Source organism: Dermacentor albipictus, chromosome 5, assembly GCF_038994185.2.
Source record: "Dermacentor albipictus isolate Rhodes 1998 colony chromosome 5, USDA_Dalb.pri_finalv2, whole genome shotgun sequence".
Classification (NCBI taxonomy): Eukaryota; Metazoa; Arthropoda; class Arachnida; order Ixodida; family Ixodidae; genus Dermacentor; species Dermacentor albipictus.
The window spans coordinates 73209978-73234761 of NC_091825.1; the positions used below are offsets into that span (position 1 = coordinate 73209978).

At 46.3% G+C, this 24784-nt stretch overlaps 1 protein-coding gene across 2 annotated transcripts in view; it reads left to right on the forward strand.

Moving 5' to 3' along the window:
* LOC135899727 (glutamate receptor ionotropic, kainate 2-like) overlaps window positions 1–24784 on the forward strand; it is a 244053-nt gene that overhangs the window by 150034 nt on the left and 69235 nt on the right. For both annotated transcript variants that reach the window (XM_070538452.1, XM_065429051.2), the window contains exon 5: window positions 18747–18800. In XM_070538452.1, the coding sequence (XP_070394553.1) occupies window positions 18747–18800 (54 nt within the window). The remainder of the gene's footprint in view (window positions 1–18746; window positions 18801–24784) is intronic.

The following is a 24784-nucleotide window of genomic DNA, read 5'->3' on the forward strand; positions in this document are numbered from 1 at the left end:
GTGACTGCGCTCCCACCCACATCATAAAGGACTGCCCTCAAATAAACCGTTTGCAGCAACTGCATTGCCTCTTGCGAACTCGTAGAGACAGCGCATCACCTCGATAATGCTGCAAATCCATCTACCACCAGGGTTACCACGAGTGGAAGCAACACTTCTGTGGCGCCTGTGGGTTGGCGGGGCATACACGAATTCATTCCGCATAAGAATGGCCGACAGCCCTACTTGCGACACCTGCGGCTTCGAGGAGACGATTGAGCACCTCCTTTGTGGCGGTCCCCGTTACAAAGTGCCAAGAAAAGTGCTCGTGATCGCGCTCGAAAAACTGGTCAATCGCCTCTTTACAGAGAAGAAAGCTCTACGACACTGGTCCAGATGGGCTTCGGCACTCAAGGCCTGAAGGGCTTTGCTGAAGTTTTTAAGGACATGCGATTTGTGAGACCGTCTTTGAGTGTTGTAGCGCGTAGTATCGTGTTACTGTGTGAATTTTCCGGTTTCCTTTTTTTCCTCTTCTTCATCTTTCTCATGTTATTCCCTTTACCCCTTTCCCCAGCGCAGGGTAGCCAGCCGGTACTTACACTGGGTAACCTCCCTGTCTTTCCTCCAATTTGCCTCTGCCTTTCTCTTGATAATGCTACAGAAGGAGCACCAGCAGAAGGTTTTGAGGCTTTGCAGCTATTCCTTCCTCTCTACCTCACACTCATTATCCATCTCTCAAGGCCGACTGATTGCTTTGATAACAAAAGCCCCTTGATCACACTACCGAAGCGCCGCTCGGACCACGCAGGAAACATTAAAAGAAATGTAATAGGCATAGCATGTTTCAAAATCCCGGGTTTGCTTGAACCGCATCGACAGAGCGCGCGCGTAGCTATATTTCGAGCCAGAGACTTGATTCGGACCAAAGCCAAAATAAAGTGACTGTTTTAGTTTTCATGAGAGTGTATACGTGTTGCAAAAGCCGGTTCATGACATCAAATAAGAGGGAAATAAACTGACCCGGAAGCGACCAAGCTGTTGAGAAAAGGTAAAGATGATGCGTTCAAGAAAGAAAACGACCCCTTCTTAATGAGCCGAATTGGCAATCGGAACGCCTGCACAAAAGTACATCAGATTTCAGTGTGCCCTTATTATCTATGAATTCGTAAGCGCCGTTGAGCACCAGCTGCTGCCTAGAAAGCGCGTTCTAATAGGTCTTCTTCTGCAGCTACGCATTACTGGGCCCGCTTTATCACATCGGCAGTGGCTTTCTTGATAAGCGACGCTCGAATTCTACGGCAGACATCCGTTATCCTTGTCTCGAGCTAATCTAACATCCGCCTCAATCATGTAAGCACCATCTTTCACACAACCCCAAAGAAAGAAATCGAGTGGAGAGAGGTCAGGTGACCTCTCCATCTTGCTGATACCACAGAAGTGGAAGATGTGACAGCGGGACTTCGTTGAGAAACTCATCCACTACTCCTTCAACGATTTCGTCCGCGTAACGCTGTCTAGTGAGTGTGCGATCGAAGAAGGTGGAACTGATTATAGCACCGGCGTAAATTCTGCACCCCACATTGAACGGCCACTATACTTGTGCCGATGGGAGAAGACGACGAAGTGTCTTCAGGCAGAACGCCGGCTCTTCCAGCTCTACTCATTTTGTGAATTTCCTAGACTTTGCCAGTGGACTGCTATTTCCTCCTTAACTGCCATGGAGATGGAGTCTCACGCGCGTCCACCGGACTCGGCAGTGCCCGCGGCGGCTGCCTCCAGGAAGCGCAACGGCACCGAGAGCGACACGGACAGCGACGACACCATGCACTACTATATCAGCGGTGAAGATTCTTGTGACGACACCTTCGAGCAGGTGCGGAGTCGTAAAGCAAAGCGCAGATTTCTCAGCGCATCATCGAGTTCGAGTGAGTCCACCGTGAGATCTTCGCGGGATACCGAGGAGCTCACCATCCTGTTCTCGCCTGTTCTCGCCACTGACAACCTGAGACGCCTCAACAGGCAAGCCGTGTCTTCTCATCTAGAAGCGCTGGTTCCAAACGAAATCAAAGACATCAGAGTGAACACCCGTAAGAACGTGCTAGCGATTGACGTAGAACACGCGGCTGCGTTGGATTCCTTGCGCAAGATCACGGAACTTGGCGGGATGAAAGTCCGCCCTTATATTCCGCTGGGGAAACAAGTCCGTACTGGCGTAATTTACGATGTTGACGAGACCATTGTCGACTCCGACCTGTCAATCTTAATCAAGCCAGCTACAGAGACCACCATCATCACAAACGCGTTTCGTCTCGGCACGTCACGGTGTGTGAAGATCATATTTAAGGGCGAATCCCTCCCATCGCATGTAAAAGTGGGCCACTTCCGACACGCAGTTCGCCCTTTTATACCAAAACCACTGCAGTGCTGGAAGTGCATGAAGCTTGGCCATGTGAGTAGTGTGTGCAATAACACTACCGTCTGTTCTCGCTGCACTGGGCCCCACACCACAAACACATGCGAGGCCAGTGTGCTGAAGTGCACAAACTGCAGCGGCCCTCACGATGCATATTCGAAGGAATGCCCTTTGATTCGAAAGGAAATGCAAATATTGAAGAAAATGGTTAGAGACCACTCGTCTCACCGAGAAGCAGCAGCATCTATTAGGCGACGACGATCACGTCGCCGGCGTCGATCAAGACCCTCCAAAGCCTCTGCAGAACGCCACACACATATATCACCACCCACTCTTCCGCCCAGGCCAAACGCAGTCAGCTCCAAGGACACGGGTGCATCGAACAGCACGGCTGCTGACGCGTGGCCTGCACTCCCGAAGCTACATGCCCCTACTGAGCGGAGTGATACTTCTACAGCAGGGGACACTTCGTCTGTTCCTGATAAATTGGCGGACCAAGATCAACAAATTGTTGTTATGATCAGCTCTCTGGTGAGTGCTATTCGTGTTCTTCTGGACAAGCTACAGACACCAACAGCTCGAAGTGCATTGCAAGTGCTGGATGCCATCAGTCCGGTTATGGCGAGCCTTCAGAAGTCCAGTGCTTGAGAACTTCTACAGCAGAACCATGGCTCATCGACACCACCAACGATCGTTCCGGGATGATGTGAGAAATGCCTCCATATTCCAATGGAATGCGAGAGGCCTGAGGTCCCGTATTTCGGATTTTCGACAGTTCGTATTTGCAAACCATTTTCCTATACTAGTCATCTGTGAACCGAACTTATCAGCTTCCATAAGACTGTCGGGATATGAATCTTTTGTTTCCAACACGTGTGTCCGTAGCAGTAAGGTTCTGGTCTACATTCGCAAGGACCTTACGTATTTTTCCCAACAAGTAGCGCCACACGACGGTAACCAATACGTCTCTGTTACTGTGAAAAAGAAGAAGCTGTCTTTTACTCTTATCGGCGTCTACCTTTCCCCAACAAGTCAGTTTGATAGAAAAAGACTGGAATATATTATGGCTGCTACTCCCGGTCCTTGGATAATAACAGGGGACTTCAACGCTCACCACCATATATGGGGAAGCTCCAGGATAAATTCGAGGGGCAGGTCACTAGTATCCTTTGCATCAGGCCACAACCTGTGTCTTCTAAATGACGGAAGCCCGACATTTCTGCGAGGAACTAAGTACAGTAGCTGCCTTGACTTGACTTTGGTGTCACGTTGCCTGACTTTGAGCGTGCAGTGGTTCACTGATATTGAAACCCATGGAAGTGATCATATACCGACCTATGTGAGAATTGATGGACTAGACGCCACATTACCGGTTGTTTCTCGCCAAATCGACTGGTCAGTCTTTCAAGATCGCGTAGAAGACACATGCAAGACACATATTGCACGCAGATTAGAAGACATAATTGCGGACGCTATGCAAGATTGTACACGCTGCTTCACACATCCATCAAAGCGTACAGAGAATGACATTGAATTGGAAAGGCTTCGTGCACTACGTCGCCGAGCTGAAAGGAGGTACAGGCGCACGAAGTCAATTCTTGACCTCAGGGAAGCTCGGCGCATGCAAAAGAAGATCAGACGCCGTATGGATAAGCTAGCGAATCAAAGATGGAAGTGTTTTTGCGACTCACTAGACCCCCGCAAGCCATTGTCCTGTGTATGGCGTACCCTACGGGGTCTTTGCTCAAGTCCCCAGTAACGACACCCATTCAACGCCCTTGCTCTCTATCAAAACCGCTGTGAGATAGACGTCGCAGAGGAATTTTGTGCGAACGTCGCCGGCGGCGCAGTTTTAGTCCCTGACATGGCTCTAGGCAACATCCCCGGCCCACGAGATGCAAGTATGGACGCTCCATTCTCTATGGAAGAGCTAGAAGCTGCTATGGCGCTCTGTAAGTGTTCGTCTTCACCAGGGCCCGATGGCATAACGTATACTGGTTTGCGCCACCTAGGCAGAGAAGCACGAAGAGAACTCCTCAGCATTTTTAATAGTTCATGGCAAGATGGTGTCGTCCCACAGGAATGGAAACGCAGCCGCCTGGTACCGCTTCTAAAAGCAGGAAAGTCACCGCTCGAACTGGCATCCTATCGGCCTATAGCTCTTGCCAGCTGCGTCGGGAAGCTCATGGAACGTATGATCCTCATGCGTCTCGAATGGTACCTTGAACACCACAAGATTTACCCTGACTCTATGGCGGGATTTCGACGGGGTCGTTCATCGATTGACAATGTCATCGATCTAGTAACATCTGTGGAACAACAAAAATATCGGAAGCGATTATCAGTAGCACTCTTTCTTGACGTGAAAGGCGCTTACGACAACGTTTTCCATCAAACCATTCTAGACGCACTTTTGACAATTGACCTAGGAGGACGAGTATATCGTTGGGTCAGTAACTACTTGACACAAAGGTCCTTGTTCGTACGAACGGAAGATGGTCCGACTACCGACCACTACACATGCCGAGGCGTTCCCCAAGGTGGTGTTCTAAGCCCTATTCTTTTCAACCTCGCGCTTCTTGGGCTGGCCAAATCCCTACCAGAAACAGTGAGTGTTTCAATCTACGCCGACGACATCTGCATCTGGACATCAGCGGTCACTCGCCTGCAGGTTCGCGCACGGCTACAGAAAGCAGCAACGCAGGCATCTGACTACCTTCACGCACAAGGCCTTACCATCTCAACAGAAAAATGTGCGATAGTCGCTTTTACGCGAAAAGCGATGAGTCCTTATCCGGTATGCATCAATGGTCAGCCTATCTCCTACAAGAGAAATCACCGGTTTTTGGGCGTCATTGTAGACCGAGACCTCACTTGGAGCCCTCATGTTGCCCACTTAAAGAAGAAGCTCACATCTATTGTTCACGTTTTCAAGTTTATCGCCGGCAAAACATGGGGATCGTCAGTGGGCTCCATGCTACAGTTATATAGAGCACTGTTCATCGGATTCCTACGCTACAGTTCTCCCGTGCTTGCTAAAACATGCAAGTCAAATCTTCGAGAACTTCAGAGCGTGCAGGCGCAGGCACTACGTGTTTGCCTAGGCCTTCCGCGCAGCGCCTCAACAGCTGGAACCATTGTAATGGCTCAAGACCATCCGATCACGACTTATATTAGTACCGAAACGCTTAGAGCCCATGTTCGTCATGTTTCACGGATGCAGTCAAGCTCTCTTGCGTGCCTGCCGGAACGACGACCACAGGCGTCCTTCTCCAACAAGGTCAACATCCATCGTGCCTCCTTACCATCGGGTTTCACACCCTCTTCACGTTCAACCTCAGCTTTGTGGTGTTTAAAACAACCTCAAGTGCGTCTTACGGTTCCAGGAATAAGAAAGAAGACCGACCTGCCTACCTTGGCTTTGAAGCAAGCAGCTCTGGATTGTTTGCACACTTTCTACTTTGATCGAATACACATATATACGGATGGCTCTTCCACTCAGACCAGCTCCACCAGCGCAGTGGTTATACCATCACGATCACTAAGCATCCAATACAAGATTTCTCATTTGACAAACTCGACTGGTTCGGAGCTTGTTGCCCTCCGAGGTGCCGTTGATTATATTAATAACCAACCGGCTAATCGGTGGGCTATATTCTGTGATTCCAAGGCAGCCTTACAATGTCTTCTGGCATCTCTTCGTCGCGGGTCATGTGAACAACTCGTGTCGGAGATACGAGAAATGCACCATCTCATGATCGCGAAAGGACACGACGTCGTGTTTCAGTGGCTGCCTGGTCATTGCGGTATCTCCGGCAACGACCTCGCTGGCGAAGCTGCTAGAAAAGCACACGAAGGAGCAACCCTTGTTTCAATACCTTTATCGCGGACCGACGCAGCCCAACACTTAGGCAAGCTAGCGCACTCTTTGACATTGGAGAAGTGGCACACATCTGAATTCACTCACCATCGCTTGCATTCCCTCGATCCCTCTATGCAACTGCGGCTGTTACCAGGTCTTCCGCGAAATGAGGAAACAGTGCTGTGCCGCTTACGTTTGGGAGTCGCATTCACAAATGCTTATGCATTTCTGATTGGAATGGCTGATAGCGCCGAGTGCAATGCCTGCGGTGTCGAGGAAACCATAGAACACCTACTGTGCTACTGCCCATCTTATGAAAACGAAAGGCAAGACCTCTGCACAGCTCTCAATCAGCTGGATGGGAAGCCGTTCACCTTGAAGAAGATCTTGGGACCTTGGCCTCGCATATCGCAGCTACAAAAGGCCACAAAAGCGCTGCTGCGGTATTTGAAAGCGACCGGATTGAGTGAGCGCCTGTGATTCGGACTGAGTGACCGACTGATATCTCCAGTGGACTTTCTCTTCTTTTCATCTTTCCGTCCCCCTTTCCCTTTCCCCAGTGTAGGGTAGCCAACCGGGCTCAGTCCTGGTTAACCTCCCTACCTTCCTTTTATCATTTTCTCTCTGTCTCTCTCTGGTGCCGATTGCGTTTACCCAATGTGCGTTGTAGTCACTCCTATAGTCTGCATTATGCAAGTTTACCTGTGCGTTTCTTTGAAAAGTTGCTTCATCTGTGCACATCTTGTTGCTCAAAACGTCCGGTGACTCATCGGTTTTGTGAGGACCCAATTCGAGAAACCTAGACAGTTATACAAGGCCGCATGTTTCAAGTATTGGTGCTGGGTAAGGTGGTACGGGTGAAAGGCTGCCGCTTAGAATCCTCCAAACCTCATGAATTGGAAATTGGCACCTGGGTGGCCACGTCCCGCACACTAGCATGAAGGTTTCAGGCCATAAATGCTCAGCGACAGCAAGCAGGCCATCGGCAATTTCGTCCGTGGTAGAATTTGCAAACAGCCGTACCATGTCCTCACACGACGCCCCCTAAGCGGCTTGAAAACCCTCGTGTGGACCCCCGCTCACGTGGCTTTGCCCGGCAACGCGTCGGCTCACAGTTTGGCTCGACATCTTGCGCGCCGAGCCTCGTCCGCGGATGTGGACGGCGTGAATGAGGAGGAGAGACACGAGGAACCCTGCGAGACTTATTATGAAATAGCCCATCGGTATCGCTTGATGTGTCACGCGCTCCCACCTCCGGCCAAGCAACTCGACAAAACGCAAGCGGTCGCGTTTCGGCGACTTCAGACAAATACATACACACACGCAAAATACATTAACAAAATCACAGGGGGCAGGGAAAGCGACAAATGTAGGCTCTGTTCAGAAAGAGGACCACTCGCACACATAATATGGGAATGCACCTCGCTCCCGTTCTCTCATCCCCCCGTCAGCAGCGAGACTGACTGGACAACCTGGCTCAGTTCCGGGAACGTCGACCGACAACTTGAACTGGTGGACTGGGCGGAAAAGGCCAAGCAGGCCCAGGGATTTACTTGAGCCCTAATCCTCAGCCACGTCCCTCTTTACCCTTCGCCCTTTCAATAAAGTTTATCACAACCACCACATAGAAAATCGGTGAGTAGGCTATGACTCACAGATCGAGTCCTACGCCGCTGTTTCTTGAAGCTGCCGGTTTCTCTCAGGTTTTCATCATTTCTAATGATAGTCGACGTGTTTGTTCTACCGCCACACTTTCATGACAGATATATATTTGCGGACTTCATCTTCTTGTCGTTTGCAGTTCCCAAGGCCAGGATTATTTTTACTTTCTGCACATAAGGACATGGCCACTGGGACGAAACAAATCGCTCCTTAAGCATTTGCAATGACGTCAATTTGCTTTCGTGGTGATAGGTCTTGTAAAAAAAAAACTAAGAACCATCCGTGCACTTTATCTACGCTAAGACAACATCTCTCACAGCTTATTTCCAACTAACACCAAACACAACGCGTTATTTCGGCCGAGGCGCGGCAGATAAGGATTTGCTCACGTTGCGATCACGTTGTTTTTGATCACACGATTGGCTACGGCAGTAGTGACGTCGTTGTTTCCCGTCGCAGCCGTGCGCTCGCGCAGTAGTTTTTGTCCGGTTCCGAAATGGGTAGGCTACACGTCATACATACTTCTGAGGAGCAGGCAGCTTTCGATCAGCAACGCCGCAAGCAGAACGTGGAACGAGCTCGTCTACGCCATCCCGATGCTGCAGCCCGCGCACAAGAACAGGCTCGTGCAGCCGAGAGCAAGCAGCAACTGCGTACCGATGATCCGGCAGCATAGCAAGCTGTCCTTTGATGAACTGTGGCGAATAACCCAGTGATAATCTCCGAGGCCACAGGTTTCATCTTTGCTGGTTAACCATCTGTACGGAGTGCTTGGGCGGTGATTTTTATTCTTTATTTCCTTCATTTTGTTGTGGCTAAATCGGCAAGAGCCTGTTCGAGGGCGCTGCATTATGATTTGGGTGGGAGCGCGGTCACGTGGTATTCAGCATATTTCGCAGGGTTTACATATCAGTAGGAAAATATTAGTACACAATTAGTACGTCACCGAAAATACCACAGTTAGATGTCCCTTGGCGGTGCCTACAAATGCCTCATCGATACTTTGATGATTATGATAGTACGTCTCGAGATATATAAATTGTTGCAATTACCTAAATAAATCTTAGTAATTAAACAAATACTGGCGCCTACTACACAGTACTGGAAACAATATGAACTAGGTTTTCTACGAGTAAAGCATTCATTTTTAAAAAAACTCTTGGTGCATGATAGTTAATTGGCACACCCTGTATATATTTATCACTCCTGCATGCAAGAGATGATGTTTCCATTCTTAGTAAATGTTGTATATTATTGTATATTATTGTTGTATGTAGAAGCGCTTATTTATTGTGTCGTTAGCTTTGCTTACTGGAAAGAGAACCGATACTGATACACGTATAATTCACGCGCATTTCACTGGCCATTGATAACATACTCTGCTGAAGGGGTCACTAGAGCCTGCAGATTTTTTTTTTCAGGGTAAAAGAAGCACCGAAAGCATTTTAAAGTGAGGTGAACATACAGCAACACATTCTTTCTCTAGGTATAAGCTATCCATACCTTTAGGAATAGCTGTTAATTGGCAATCTAATTCGCATAAAGATATAGAAAAGTTTGCGTTGTGTGTATATTTATATATTGTGTATGTACATGGTGTTTACAGTGGAAATTTAAAGCAATGCTGAAGTAAGAAAATACGGAGGTACTTAATTCTAATGCATTTGTTCTGCTATTGTCAGGATTTGCAGAAATAAAGCAAAATATTAACTGAAATCCGTGCACGTCCACGCAACAATGATGCCGTGAGCTATGACCCACAATAACATTTTAAGTGAAAAGGTCTAGGCAATGCAAAGTCAACCTCAAATGATGTGGGTGACAAAACTCTGGCAATGACACGCTATGGGGAAGGGGGGGGTGTGAGGGGGGCCTCAGCCTTTGACCGGAACATTCCGGAGAGAGCTTGGGCCTCTGAGCCTACCGTAGTCGGCAACTATGGTCAGAGGAAAGGTCGCTTTAAGGCAGGAGAGGGAGAGAGGTAAGCCTTGTCTCAGGTATGTTGCTTTATTTATTCTTTTTCCTGCCTCAAAAGCATAGATTGTGTAATAACTCTCGCAAAATATTTGAAGTTATTAAGCGTGTAAGGTTGCTGATTCCACACCCGATAACGGCGTTTATGTATGAAAAACACCCATTTTAACAAGTGTCAAGGTGTTAGTTATAGGCACCGAAAACACCCTTATGGTCCTAATTTCAGGCGCATTGCACAGAGGGTGACCACAACCATTGCGAAATCCACAGCTTGTACGTCACTTTTGCGAGGACGACCTCCTTCGTCCTTTGGTGCCTTAGTGACAACACTGAAAACGCGATAAGCTTTATTGCGAACATTGCAAGAAAACTTTGCACTCTTTGAAGCTTATCGTGGCCCGAAACAATGATAGTAATCTATTTTGTGTGTGTTTTCTTGCTTTAAAGTTGCGCTCCAAGTACTTGAACGTTACGAATGGCATGGACATTATCAGCGTGCCATGGCATTTTTCTTTAAAGAAAGAAGTGAGGGCAGAGTTTGCAAGTAAGGAAATGCAATCAAAACACACGAGGATAATTGTTTAGGGACAAGATAAATGAAGTCCCATAGGTGGCAAATATTTTTAAAGCAAGCTCTTCCGGGTGCCGTCGTTTTACAAAGCTCTCAACGCAAGCTTCGAATATTATGCTTCTTAAGCTTCCTAAACAATGCTTCTTAAGCTTCTTAAACAATATTATGCGCAGTCAGCATTCTGTGCATGGGTGAAACGTGTTGGTGGCCGACACTTGTATGGCGCGTGTTTTCTGTGCTTCTTCGACTCAATGCCAGTTGTTAAACTGAAGCAAACTTATGCGAAACCTGAAAAAGTGGAGCATAGCGCCAGAAGCGTTCGAAAACGCTCTGAACTTTATCAGTTCAGTCTGGGAAAGTGTGACTGTTCGCCCTCTTCAACGTTCCTCCTCTATTTTTTTCATTGCTGGCGCACTTTTTAAACAATGACGCTTTGCCTGAACGGCCGCACGGCTAATGTATCGCACGCCGCGCTTGTTTCTTCACATTTCACAGGGAGCGCTTGCTTACTGACGCGCTCTTCGCCAGCCTAGTTAAGTAGCTTCCATGGAACGATTTTTCACTGAGTCTATGAGAGTTAGGATGTGAGAAAATAGAGAGAATGGTACAGACGGGCGGGCCGGCATTATGCGTGATATTACACGTTCTCTTTTCTGCGCAGTTTCCTTTTGAGTTTCGTGATGTAATTTATGTCGTCCACAAAGCGTGGAAGCGATATCAGAGGAGCGAATTAGGTGAAATTTCTTCTATTTGGTACGGCGGAATCACTTGTCAGATGATTCAATTTTTTTTGCCGCTGCATGTACCATTCTATATATATATATATATATATATATATATATATATATATATATATATATATATATATATATATATATATATATATATATATATGTATATATATATATGCTGCTTTGCTGCTTTCCTTGCACAATAGGGATTATTTTCTCCAACAGCACAGGCGTAAATACTGATAGCATGCACACAAGCCTTGCCCCCTGTCGAAAGTATCAGATATTCAAAGTAGGCGTCACGCACACTTTTTTCAGATTCTGATGTTAGGCTGTTTAGTCAAGTACAACTCGCGCAGGGTCGGTTGCAGTCTGAACAGAAAACACAACTTTCATGTTTTGTCTGGTGGCTGTTTACGCGCAACAACCAACAGTGAGACAGCGTCACAGCTCACGGGGCAAACGCAAAAGAATTCCGTTAGAACTGTTTCCCTCAGATCTTGGAAATGTTTCCCAAAAGAAGTGCGAGTGTGACAGCTTGACTGCCGAGATCAGGAATGTGGGAACAAGAGTCTTTGTACAGGCAGCCATTTCAGCAGCCAGGTTTGTTGTTCTCGGTTTTATTTTAATTTTTTTTCAAGTGCTTTCGAGAGCAAGCAAATCGTTGAAGAATAGAGGGGCAAATAGAAATTGAGCAATAACACTTTGGGAAATTACAAAAAAAGAAATAAAACCCGAACGTCCCAGAGGCAGACCAAGTTAAAAAGAAAATGGGCTTGAATGGTCCTGGCACCGAGATTCGAGCAGTATGTCTGAGGGAGCGCTGTAAAACTATGGCGTGTCGCAAAACTTGCCGCAAAACTATGGCGTGTCTGAAAGCAGGAAGCAAAGAAATATTGCATTAAAATAAATTAAAGGAGGACAGAACTCTGCACTCTCGGTCTTGTCGTCCAACTCGGATTCTAGGTGGGCTTTCTCTTTTAGGATGTCTATTTAAACTTGAAAACCGGTTCCACTATGCGGGCGTGGGGCTGACTTTCAAATGGCATCTCGAGAATTTAACTGCGAATTGTCATTTCTTTATTTGTTTGCTTGCAACATGCGCCACGAGGTCAGTGTGAAACAACGAGAAAAGTATAACTTATCCTTAGGTTATAGAACACCTATGCTTTTGAAGCATTAAGAAAGCGCCAATGTCCAATGAAGAGAATGTGGAAGGCGATACAAGAAGAGTACAAACACACGCGCTCGCGTACGCCATTCTTACGATTTCCCTTTTACGTAGCATATGAAAATGTTTTAGATCATGGTGTAATAAGTGTCAGTACCACGATCTGCTTTTGAAGGCACGTCGTAGAGGGGGAGACACCGAAATAAGTTTCGCCACCTGGGTTTCATTAACATGCAAGCAGTGCCAGATTAACACCCGTCTTTTGCATTTCTGCTCTCTTCAGAATGTGGCCACCGCGATCACCTCGCTATTTCTCGCCAGCGTGAGAATCAGCACGTTTAGGGATTCTGGGGGGACAAAAATTAGAAGAAAACTAGTGTAAGTCCGCACTTATGACAAATGGCATTGCTTTCACAATTGCTGGATCGATTCTGATTGGCAGCGTTTTCGCTGAAAGGCGCAGGTAAAATACACTACCCAAAGATATCTGAGATGGCCAGAGCTATCGCGCGGATATTTTGCACCCTTGTCCTATGTCCTAGCACTTTTGAGAAGCGTTTGCGAATCTTTGACTTAATAGGCATCTCCCGCCTTCTGTATATTCTTTTTATTGTGCGCACGAAATCCCCCTGTCTACGATGTAGCCATCAAGAACCTATAACAGTTACTATTATTTTTTTTCCTTTTGCTCTTTTCTTGTAGGCGTTTATAAACAAGAGAGGGTGTGTAAGTTGACGATTTGTCTTCATTTTACCCAACCATACCAAGAGAAACAGCAGATTTTTGCGGCTTTGCGGGAACAAAATCCAGCACCCAGCGAAGCTGTTTCTTTATAGCAGTTACAATAACAGTTTCCATTGTCTGCACTAAAATCACAGACATTAAAACGTTGTCCATAAATGACGGGTGCGTTTCAAACCTCTTGGTATCCTATGTTTTCGAGCACTTGTTAAAAAATGTTTGATATAGCAGTAATACATGCACACACATTTTACTTCCTCAGGCAATTGGCCACAGCGCCCCCTTCTCCCCCCCCTCCCCTTCTTTCTTTTTCAAGTGAAGCTTGTATTTGCTCACAAGTTTCGGTGGCGTTGTCGTGGTCACGTAAAAATACCTAGTTGCTTCAAGAGCAGATCAGCTGCAGGAAAGGGTGGCTTTATGAGTTGACAGCTGCGCCGCCGCCAGAGAATCATTCATTAGCAAGAATTTCAGCTGCATAGGCGCGCGCTCATGCCACGCGCGCAACCAATCAGAGCCACTTCGCTTCCGCTGGGGAGGGAAAGGGAAAGAATGGGTTTCGCGCGCGCTGCGCCGGCTTCGTTTCCGTTCCGCTCAGGCTCGGAAAACAGATGGGACGGCCACGCGTTATGTCTTCCCCCGAGGAACAGGCAGCCTTCGACGAGCGGCGGTGAGAAATCGCCCATGAATGGGCTCACCGTTGGCGCACCAATCCAGCTGTTAGAGCCGCCCTAATCTAGGCCATCCGACAGCAACGAAAAAAGATCCCAAGCTGAGGGAGCGTGAGGTCGAAGTGATCCGGCACCATTACTTTTGGGTTACTTAACGGTGACGAAGGTCAGATGCACGCAGGACAAGCTTCGCTCACCCCAATTTGCCGGTAGGGGAAGGGGTGGTCAATTTTTCTCTAAATTTCTTCTTGGTTGCGTTTGTACTTCTCCCAAGAGTGAATTATGTTCTGCGTTTTTCGTGACGCATACTTGTAGAGCTCCGGCCCGCTTGCATATGTAATTTCCTGTCAAGAAGAGATGCAGCCACAAGTCTTGGCTCCCTCACTCGCTAGCTTACACAGAATCTGTGGAACACTAGTGAATTCACGAACGCACGTCTCCACGGATTGGATTCACGTCTGCAACTCCGCCTACCACCAGGGTTGCTACGAGCAAAAGCAACACTTCTGTGCCACCTGTGGCTTGGCGTGGCATTCACGAACTCCTACTCATTCCGCATTGGAATGGCCGACAGCACTACTTGTGACACCTGCGGCTGCGATGAGACGATTGAGCACCTCCTTTGTGACTGTCCCCGTTACAAAGTGTCAAGAAAAGTGCTCGTGACCGCTATCAAAAAACTGGACAATCTTTCCTTTACAGAGGAGAAAGCTCTAGGACATTGGTCCAGACGGGCTTCGGCATTCAAGGCCTTAAGGGCTTTGCTTAAGTTTTAAGGACATGCGAATTGGACGACCGGTTTTGATTGTTGTAGCGCGTAGTTTCGCGTTACTGTTTGAATTTTCTGGCTTTATTTTTTCCCTCTTCTTCTTTCTCCTTTTATTCCCTTTACCCCTTTCCCCAGCACAGAGTAGCCAGCTGGTACTTACACTGGCTAACCTCTCTGTCTTTGCTCTCCTTTGTCTTCTCCTCCTCCTGTCAAGGCTGTAACCGTTCCACACACTATGAACATCGCCTATATGTTACCCATACCGTTCCCTTTGTTTTCGCCATATACAAACAAGAGATCTTGTTTAGTTATCCGAAGACACCGGAGAAACAAACTTAAGACATCGTATGGCACATGGAATTGGGCTATGCACAAAGGTTCAGTAATTATGTGCAACGCGTGCAATTTTGCAAAGAAAGTTAAAATTTCGTGACGCTATACATTTACCCTAACGCCGCATTTCCACAGTATATAAAACATTTGTGTGGCCTGTCAAACTATGTTGGGACATTGACAAGAATGGACAATAGCAGCCAAACGACGCGATCTAACAAGTAAATGATGAAGTTTTTTTACAAAGGCTGTAATCCATCCATTCATATTCTGCTTCACACAGTTCTTTACATAATTTTCTACGTATTTTGGGTAAATTTGATATTGGTGGCATTTGTAGTTCTGACACAGTCACGCACGAGGGCCTCGTATGAAGTAGTTATAGAGCTCTAGAGTGCTTCCACACGATATTTATTGTCAATGTTGTAATTGAGCCACTCACTTCATTTTCCTACAATTCATGCAGTACTTTGCTCTTATTTTCGCAAACAGACGCTGCCTCGTTTTTTCACCAGGACACTCGTTCGCTGAGAGTATAGGAGAGCCTCACATGATGCACGAAAAAAGTGAAGGATTTAATATTATTTTTAATGTTTCTAATTAGGCCAGAAACTTTAACATCTCGTCACGCATTGAACTTAGAATGCTTCCGATTGATTCCAAATACAAAGATTGTGTAACGCCGTGCTGATTCGGGACATTGGCAAATATAGCGGATAACGGCTACATGGCACTGGCTAACGATTGTTTTTTTTTTTTGTTAAAAAAATGTATTTGATCAGCAAGTATTTAACTTTCCAGAGAGATTTACACAGCATTTTCCTCATAGCCGCAAAATTTGAGTGTGAAGGCGGTTGCACTTAGCGATTTAAATTTTGTGCGGCTCGTAAGAGACACTGATCACGCTCCAGAGCACTTGCATTCATAATTTATGTAAGAACGCAGATATAAGCCACACACATTTAGCATTCCGTGCGCGCTACCCATAACATGCCTCCTAATTTCACGAAAGCGATTAGAGATGCATTGTCTAGTTTATCGAGTGCACCGTAGAAACCAAACACGAACGTCCCAAGACACATGAAATCACAGGACGCACGATGGTTTATTAGCTACACCCAACGCTTCTAGGAACGTGAAGACTTCGGCACGCATTACACCTGATATTTTTTTCTACATTCACCTATCTTGATGTTGGTATCTTGTGCAGTTGTCTTAGCAGCCTTGAAAACGTTTTGAATAACGACAGTATGACGCTCTGGAACACTAAAATAAGTAACTTTCTAGAGCGGGCTGTAATTCCTCGTCACAAATTTTATTATAATTCATAAATAAATATTTTCCGTTTGGCATTCGCAAAAATTTTCCTATTTCAGAAAAACATAAACACTGCACCTCGCATTGTTCACCATCGCAACTGGGGAAAAACAACTTCATGTCTTGTATAAGGCATAAAACTTTCGTGCAAGCGAGCATTATATATTTATTTGCAGTGCAGATAATAAACCTGCACACTTAACACTTCCCTTATACATCACCCATACCATGGGCCTCATGTCCTCAAAGTTCAATCCCAGGCATGTTGAGAAACTCTTGAAGCGTTCCATTATAGTTCCAAATACAGCCTCTATACGAAGGCATAGAAATTTTTCTCTAACCATTGATGGACACACACTTCAAACTGTCCTTGCCCCAATGCACTGAACATTCCCCTCAGTTTCTAAAAACGTGAACTTCGTTTTTTTTTACTTTTTTCAAAAAGCCGTGAAAGCTGTCATCTAAGGTTTTTGAACGCTTGTAGTCGTAATAAATCTTCGCTGTAAAGTGAATGCCAGCAGGCCACCTTACGAACGCTTGGAAAGCGTTACCCGTCGCATTTCATGGGACGAGAGCTACGCTCCGTCGGTGTGTTGTAAATAAATGATAGTAAACGTGGAAATATAAATTCGTAATATCGAAGCATTTGCTCTCCTTCGTTTTTCCATCTCTCGGAGTTTGGCATAAAACTTGCGGCGGCTTGTTTCATCAGTGCAATAACACATCAGCCTAACAGTTGGTGCACACCCTCTCGGTTCTCAGGCTTCACGAATGCAGCGGTAGTTGAGATTCTGGAAAACCAGATGATGCAAAAAGAACTCTGAGACAACATGCGGACGCCTCTCTCCACAATATCGCGTAGAAGCGCCTGTGCATATGGAAAGCTACCATCCTCTTTTACCTATCACCAAGCCACTTTCATCCACAGTTTGTGCTCTTGCCGACATCATAAAATGAACCTAACCAAAGGCTATAGGCGCGCAGTGAGAGCAGAGCTATGTGCCTACCGCGTCTTGAGTAGGCGCACACCCTCAAAACTTTTTCGTTCATGTACCCAGGTCTGTCATTGAGGGAGGAAAGGTAAACACCGTTGCAGCCACTGCTAGTTATGAAAACAGTACTGTATCGCACAAGGAGAAAACGACTTTCTGAAAAACATTACTGATGCTGCTAATCTTCCTCTAAAGAAATGCCGGTTTGACTCTTTACAGCAGCCGTTTGATGCAAAATGCGTCTGGAATTAGCGGGGGCATCTCCGTAGTTTTTCTTTCTTCGCTCTGAGAACGCTTGCACGCACGAACCTTGTGGTACTTTCGCGAGTCGTGGTCCAGAAATGGTAGATAGAAAACTATGCATTCTTTCTTTTAATTGATTTTATAGTGCTGATCTTTAATTCTCAGTTGAAGTAAGTCGAAGTTCACCGGGCTACAGTTATTCTAAGCTCACATTTTGTTGCGGTAGCAAGTATACAGGCACTCCAGGCGCATTTCTGCCGTCACCGTCGCAGTGATGTTCCGTGTAAATTACAAGGGCGATAACAGCGCCGCCGCGCCACCTGCGGTGTATGTGCAAGGGAAAGCGTGCGAGGGGAGCCGACGATCGCTGCTCAATCTCGCCCTTGTGAAAGGAAGGAGAGCGAGTAGAAAGCGTGCCGACTTCCGTCGCGTTTGAGGCACCCAACATTGCGAGACACCGGGGGGAAGGAAGGAGGGCGACGTTGTACTCCGGTTGCAACAGCGTATGTGGCGTATGTATCATGAGATTGATGTGCGTTGCGGCCAGAGTCAAGGTGTGTCGACGGTTCGTAGCTTTGTGCGTGCTGTGTGTTCTCAGTGTTCACTTGCTTTGAAGCAATAGACAGCACGCAAATCACTTCGCTCGCTGCTGCTGCCGCGTTTCCTCAAGCCAGTGTTTTGACAGCAGATTTCCGTGGTCATCGAGTGTGATGTGCTCATATTTGCTGTGCGCGCTGACACAATGCTTGGTAATTTAGTTAAACAGCGAATGTTTACAAGTTGATACGGCTGATAAAGGTGCTGGACGTCTTCGTATAGCTGTCTGCCAATCTGGCTATTGTCAACACACTCAGCTTCTTTAGCTGCCAAATTTTTGTTACTTTTCTTACAACAGAATGCTACATACAACATAGAAACTTAATGATACTATCGAAAGGGTTGTGCTAATCAAGGTTTCGTCTGGCCTAAAGCTGCTGTTCAGGCTCACATGAGATCTTATCTGAATGTTCTTGAGGAACGTACAACAGTTTTTACTTTAGGAAATCTTGCGGAATCAACCACTGATATGCTCAGACAGAACATAAATATTCACTAAGAATTCAGTAAATATTTGAGCAGGCAAGAAATGTAATAATTCTTCAATAATTGTTTCTTTGAACATATCGGGCGTATTCTAGAATAGTGCACAATAAGGCAGCGCATGCGATGCTTCCGCTGACTTCTGGCCCATTTAGAGCATTGATCGCTGTGTTTTAAATGTGCTGGCTGTATAGGGTATGCCCAGTGCTGTTGTTTAAATTTCTGCTTTCGTATCCGCAGGCTCAGGATGCAGGAATGCTAACAGAATACCACAACTACATTACGACGTCCTTGGTGAGTACTCTTTACGATAATTTTTACACTATAATGTATCTGTAAGCCGGGGTAGCATTACTTCAGGCAGGTAGATAAGTTAACGAAAGGTGATCAGCTTATTGGTTCAATACTTAGAGGCATGAGCTGTTGTAAGGAGGATAAGACACCTCTTGTGTGTTTTACTTTCGAAACTTCTTTTCTTATAACACGTATTTTGATTTGCGCCGGGTTCGCCACACATTTATATCTTTACAATACATACCGACAGAGTAGTAATGGCCATAGTAATTCTAAGTGTCTGGTCTGAGAACCTTTGAAACTGAAATCTCTTGACAAGTGAGACTGACTTCACTCAGTCATGTACGCTTCTTCCGTTAGAAAAACAAGCCCTTCCAAAGTGAACACTAGAAAGCTGTCTGAACGTACATACCGAACACTAGTTGCACTAAACACCTGCACACTGAAGACCGAGTACAGCTAAATGTCTATCTTCGCCCTACTTATAGGATTCAAAGAAAATTTTGAATTTCTGATATAAAAGTATATTCTTACAGTGTTATGCAACGTTCCTTTGAATCGCTCCTGATGGCTGGCAATAGCATCTCACAGACAATATTTATCACACGCCAATGTATCTTCACTGCTGGACGAAAATATTTCGAAGTAAGCGCCATTGTACCTGTTAACGCAACAGTGATAAGGGCCCCGTGTCGCAAAAAATCCGGCATCGGCGTCCCGCGTGCAGCGTCGACAGTCTTGTGAGCAGGAAATCATTCCAGACCACGCATACCCAACCACGCAGGCCCTCCCTGTAAGGCAAAGACATTATTGAAATAATTGAATTTCGGAAAGCAAAATGTGCCATAACAATTGTAAAGAAAGACTTACACAGAACCCACAGGCATTACAGTGGCGGATTTCATTTGAATATGCGAGAACACAACTCTTTTACTGAGAAACCCAAACATAAAACTCCCTTTTCTAGCGTTTCTACCAATCACAGAGTGGCGCGCCTGGTTCCTTGCAACACCATACATATGGCGCTCGCCTCCGCGCATGCGCCGCCCACGCAGGAGGCCGCGTTTCTACCAGAAAGCTCGCCGTCGGGCATAACGTTCGATGCCAGCGTTTCCAAGGAAAGTTTATGGTTACATAACTTGCTGTTGCCGGGAAGCGTGACAAGAATTGAGGTATCTTTGAATGCTACTGCATTCCATTCTTAAAGGCGACGCTTAAGCGTCCTCCAAAATTTTGCATCCGACTGCATGGTTTGCTTATCGTGTTCTATCCTTATCAGTTTACCCAGTTGCCTACAGTTATGGAATACAATTCTTTTTACGTGGCTTTTTCTGTATTTAACCACCAGCTACACACTATGCACAATACATGACCTCCCAAACTGCGCTTCAAAACAGGGTAGAAGGTCGTCCAAGCACGCACCGTTTCTTATTGCGGGCCTAATCTGCCTGTTCCCTAATGTTCCACTTATTATACTTCTTACTGTCGCTTCTTACGAAGTCCTAATTAGTTCTGTCTTATCTCCAACCGCTGCACACGTTCGGGCTCACGTAATAGCTCCCTGTAGATTTTTATTTCCAGCGATTTCGGTAAGCTGCCATGCATTAGTCAGGAATGATCTGTGTTATGTGCTACAACCATTTTATTTTTGTCTGATGATACACCTTTCATAGAGCTGCTCGCATGTTGATGCTTGGCCTAGACGAACATACTCCTTATTACTATAGAGATGCCTGTTACAATAATGAACGCCTGTTCCCTTGTCAAGCTATTGTATATTACTTTCAGCTTCATGCCATATTCGTGAAATGTTTTTTTATGGATGTTGGCGGTCTACATCCAGAAACACTACAGTAAGTCATCCGCAAAAGCATTCCTCAGGAAAATGTGCTTTTCGGTGTGATGTTACGGAGATAGTTTTCCTTAATTTTGAGGGCTTACTTTTTGCGATCTAACAATTTCATTACTGTTGTCAGTGCATCTTGGAAATTACACTAAACAGATCACATTGTTACGTTGCAGAAGTCACATATACGGGTGTATTTACACTATTTACACGAGAGACAACGATGCATAAAAAACATGGCTGTCGGAAGTGATTCCACCTCTACACGTCAAATCGTGATGTTTTGAGTGGTGCTACTCTTGGTGGTGCCGTAATAATAGTTCCTTGCCTGACATCTTTCGTAATCGGTATACTGGTCACTCCTTCTATGACGTAAAATGGTAGATGTGGAATTACTGCAGATATTTACCAACAGAGTCAAATGTACTTCCTGTGCTTCTTGACGGCGCAAGGCCTCTATCACTGCTGGTATCACTATAACATTGAAGGCCTTACGTAAATATATGGAGACCACCTGCAGCGGCTAGCTATATCCTACATGCGTGTTAACTACGTAATTTTGACATGAACGCGATGAATTGCTAAATCTGCATTTCTAAGGCCAGCTTGTTCACCACGCTTATTTAGGCCTACCGTCCTATTTTTACGATTTATACTTATCTTGTAGCTATTAATTTTTACGATAAACCAGAAAACTGTTGAATGTCTCAATCCGTAAATTCTCGACCGTCTCCTTTCCTGTTGATTTATACCGCATTAGAATATTAGCAACGTTCTGAAACATTCTGAGACAATGCTTGTAACAAGAAGGAAGTTTTTCAAGGATATTTTTTCACAGTGCTTGATTAGCTCAACTACTATTCGGTAATATCCGGCCACTTTGATTCCTCGCGATATGTTAGAATGCCCTGTTAATTTCAGTCGTATTTATAGATAGTACTCCAATACATTTAGAGCAACCACACCTACCGCGACTGCCATTACAGTCGTGCAATTGAGCTATAGGCCTTTGGTGTAAATCACGCGACACAGCAGAAAAGCGCGGCACTGAATACACACACGCGCGCTTGGCCATGTGTTCTGTATCGATCTTCATTCGCGTGTCGGCTGCGCTACGCCCAAGGGCTTCAGTATGAGGCACCAACAAGCCCAACGTGCAGCCTTATTACCCATATAGGTGCACTTGAATAATTTATTTCATTTCACGCTTAAAGGGTCAATGATGGCTGTGACGGGGCTATCTTATTTATGCGACGGTCCTATCACGAGGCTCTCTTGGCGTGCCTGAAGACCCCTCGTTCACTCCTGCGGGGCCGGCAACAAAGCCTGCTAACCCTGCCGCGATATCTCTCTGCGCTGACATGCACGTGAAGCGTTCTAATTAATCTCACAGCCTTCGCGCTGACAGGTCCTGCATGCTTGCCATCATCGGTGTTTACTTGCTCCAATTGCCTTTCGCGATGCACTCAGTTTTGAGCTGAAGGGCAAACAAGAATGAGACGATTCGACATGAAAAAAAGAAAAGCAAGTAGAGACTTCGTCTTTTGTGGGAACCGTGTGGAGGCTTTTCCCCTTTCATAACGGGCCTGTTGTGGGCAGCGCTGACATAACGGGGAAAGCTTCCATTTTGTGCAGCTTCAATGTGCACGGATGTAAAACGAATATTTCCTGCTGTGAGAGGTCGGTAGAGACGTGCAGTCATATATAACCGGCAATCAGTGAGGCAGGTTAGTTAACGATAGTGTAGTTTCTATCTGCTTAATTTTGCCCTGACGTGCCCTCTCTTTATCAGCCATGTGAGTGCTACGCTTAGGCCAAATTTCTCATAGTACGCTTAGAAACGTTGTATTTGCTACAAAGTAAGCTTATAAATACAGTTGAAATGCTCGAATGTTCCACTGTGCCCGAGTGAACAATTTTTATACCACAGAAGTCACATTTCTTACAACCTCACTCTCTTGGTTTTACATGCGTCTGAGCCACCGATTCAAGTTGGCGTTTCTACCAACTTGAATCGTTGATGCCTGTAACCTTTGGCTGGAGTTCTGAACAATCAAAACAGCAAATAAAAAAGCAGCACACTGCAAAGCCCTGGATTTCTTGTTTTCATATATTGAATGAATAGGTCTGCTCTAAAAACTATGAACCACACACGTCGTCTCATCAAGACTGGTGTTTTATGTTATGTAGCAATAACCGTCTAGGTTTAACAGGATTACCCGCCTTCATCGCCTCGGGCACTTATTCTACTGCCGATAATATCACAATACTTCAGCACTTCTTTTTTTCTTGTCTCTTCTGCCCAACGTCTTCTAAGACTTTTCTTCTCCGCCGTTCTATTCCGTGCAGAATAGCGTAAAGGCGGAAATGACCGGGCTAAGCACTATGCTTCTGGAATAAAGAGCTTTCTTTCTCCCATGGTTGCATTTGGACGTTACGTTCCACGAATCAATCAACAAATTCAGCAATTAGGACAACATACAAAAAACATCCCTCTAATTATGGGACCTTGTCCTTCGGATCAATCGAATAATTAATCACTCAGTCGTGCAATCAACAAACCGGCGGAACGCATCTCAATATGGCCGTCACAGTTCATGCTGAATCGACATTTCGACAGAACGTACAGCCGCCGTCGAAACGTGCTATGCATGAGCCGTGTGCTGTCGCGGGACCTTCCTTTCGCGCCTCCTGAAGAATACTAGGCGCCATTTAGCGGAGCTGCCGCGAAGCCTGCGCGTGGCGTGCGAAATGCGTGGCTCGCCAGCGTGAGAACACTGAGAAACGCGTCATGCCGCAACCGAGCTTTTACATTGACTCGACCGACAAGTCCGCGCGCAGCCTTCGAGGTGAGTGTGGCGCGCCGGTGCCTGCGAACGCTGCGAAGTGTCCCCTCGCTTGCCGCACACGCCGTGGCACATACTTAGCGACCTAAGTTTGCGACATGCTCATTGAATAGTGGCACGCACTCAGTGCATTGGTGGCGCAACCTGTTAAAGAAGCGGGTTGCCGTCTTTGAGGAATTCTTGGTACGTGGGTTCAACTTCGCTCAGCATCCCAGTTTTATTTAACATTGGTACGTACCGAGTCCGGCATCTACAGTTACCTGTGTCGGCGTGAAAGGGGTTCATTCATGAAGAAACGACACAAAATAGGAGAGGCGTTGACGTCACGTTTTTGATGCCGGAAATGCAGCCATGTTGGTGTGCCATCTCCCGTTGCGCCTCCAATCAGCTCGCCGGAGCAGATGGGTGGGAGTTTTGAACTTGCATTGCTCTGAGCTGCCGGTAGCGTGTGGTGCCGGCGCCCGTCAGAACAGAGCCTGCGAGTCTTCTGTAACAGTTTTAGTAAAGGAAATGTGCTCCTGTACTTTTCCGTGGCACGTAGAAGACGACGAAGACCCATGCCATGATTACTTGGAATGGAATGGAAAACTTTATTCACTCTTTAAAGGTTTTAGCGGGTCGAGGCCGAAGTCTTCATTCTTGAAGCTTGAGTCCTCTTCAGCCATGGATGGGCCCCTAGTCCAGGGCTCCACTGAGCCGGGCCGCCTCGCACGCGTGCGCTATTAGAGCTCTTTGAGTCTCTAGCTCGCGGCTGGTGAGCCAGCTCTCCCATTGCTCCGCACTTGGTGTTTTGTGTTTGTGGAATGCCTGGTTTCTTGTACACTCCCATGTAATGTGATATAATGTTGGCTTAGCTCCACACCACGGACAGGTTGCGCTATACTGCGTGGGGAACATCCTACTTAGTAGGTGTAAGTTTGGAAAGGTGCCCGTTTGCAGTCTCCGCCATCCTGCGGCCTCCTCCTTTGTTAATGATTTATGTGGTGGCGGATATTGATATCTTAGACCCTTATAGAGGTTTAATAGCTCTGAATAGCTGTTCCCGCAGTTGATCTGTGGCCCCTCTGGGGCGGTTGACGTTCCTGCTCGGCTGGTCATCCCTCGAGCTAGGCAGTCCGCCCCTTCGTTACCCCTGATCCCTGCGTGGCTTGGTATCCAGATAATGTTATGTGTGGGTTGTCCCTCAGCGATTGGAACTCTGCTGAGGATCTTGAGCGCCGTGTTACTTATTCTGCCTCTTATATAGCTCCGGCACGCCTCTTGTGAATCTGTTAGAATATTGAGCGATATTC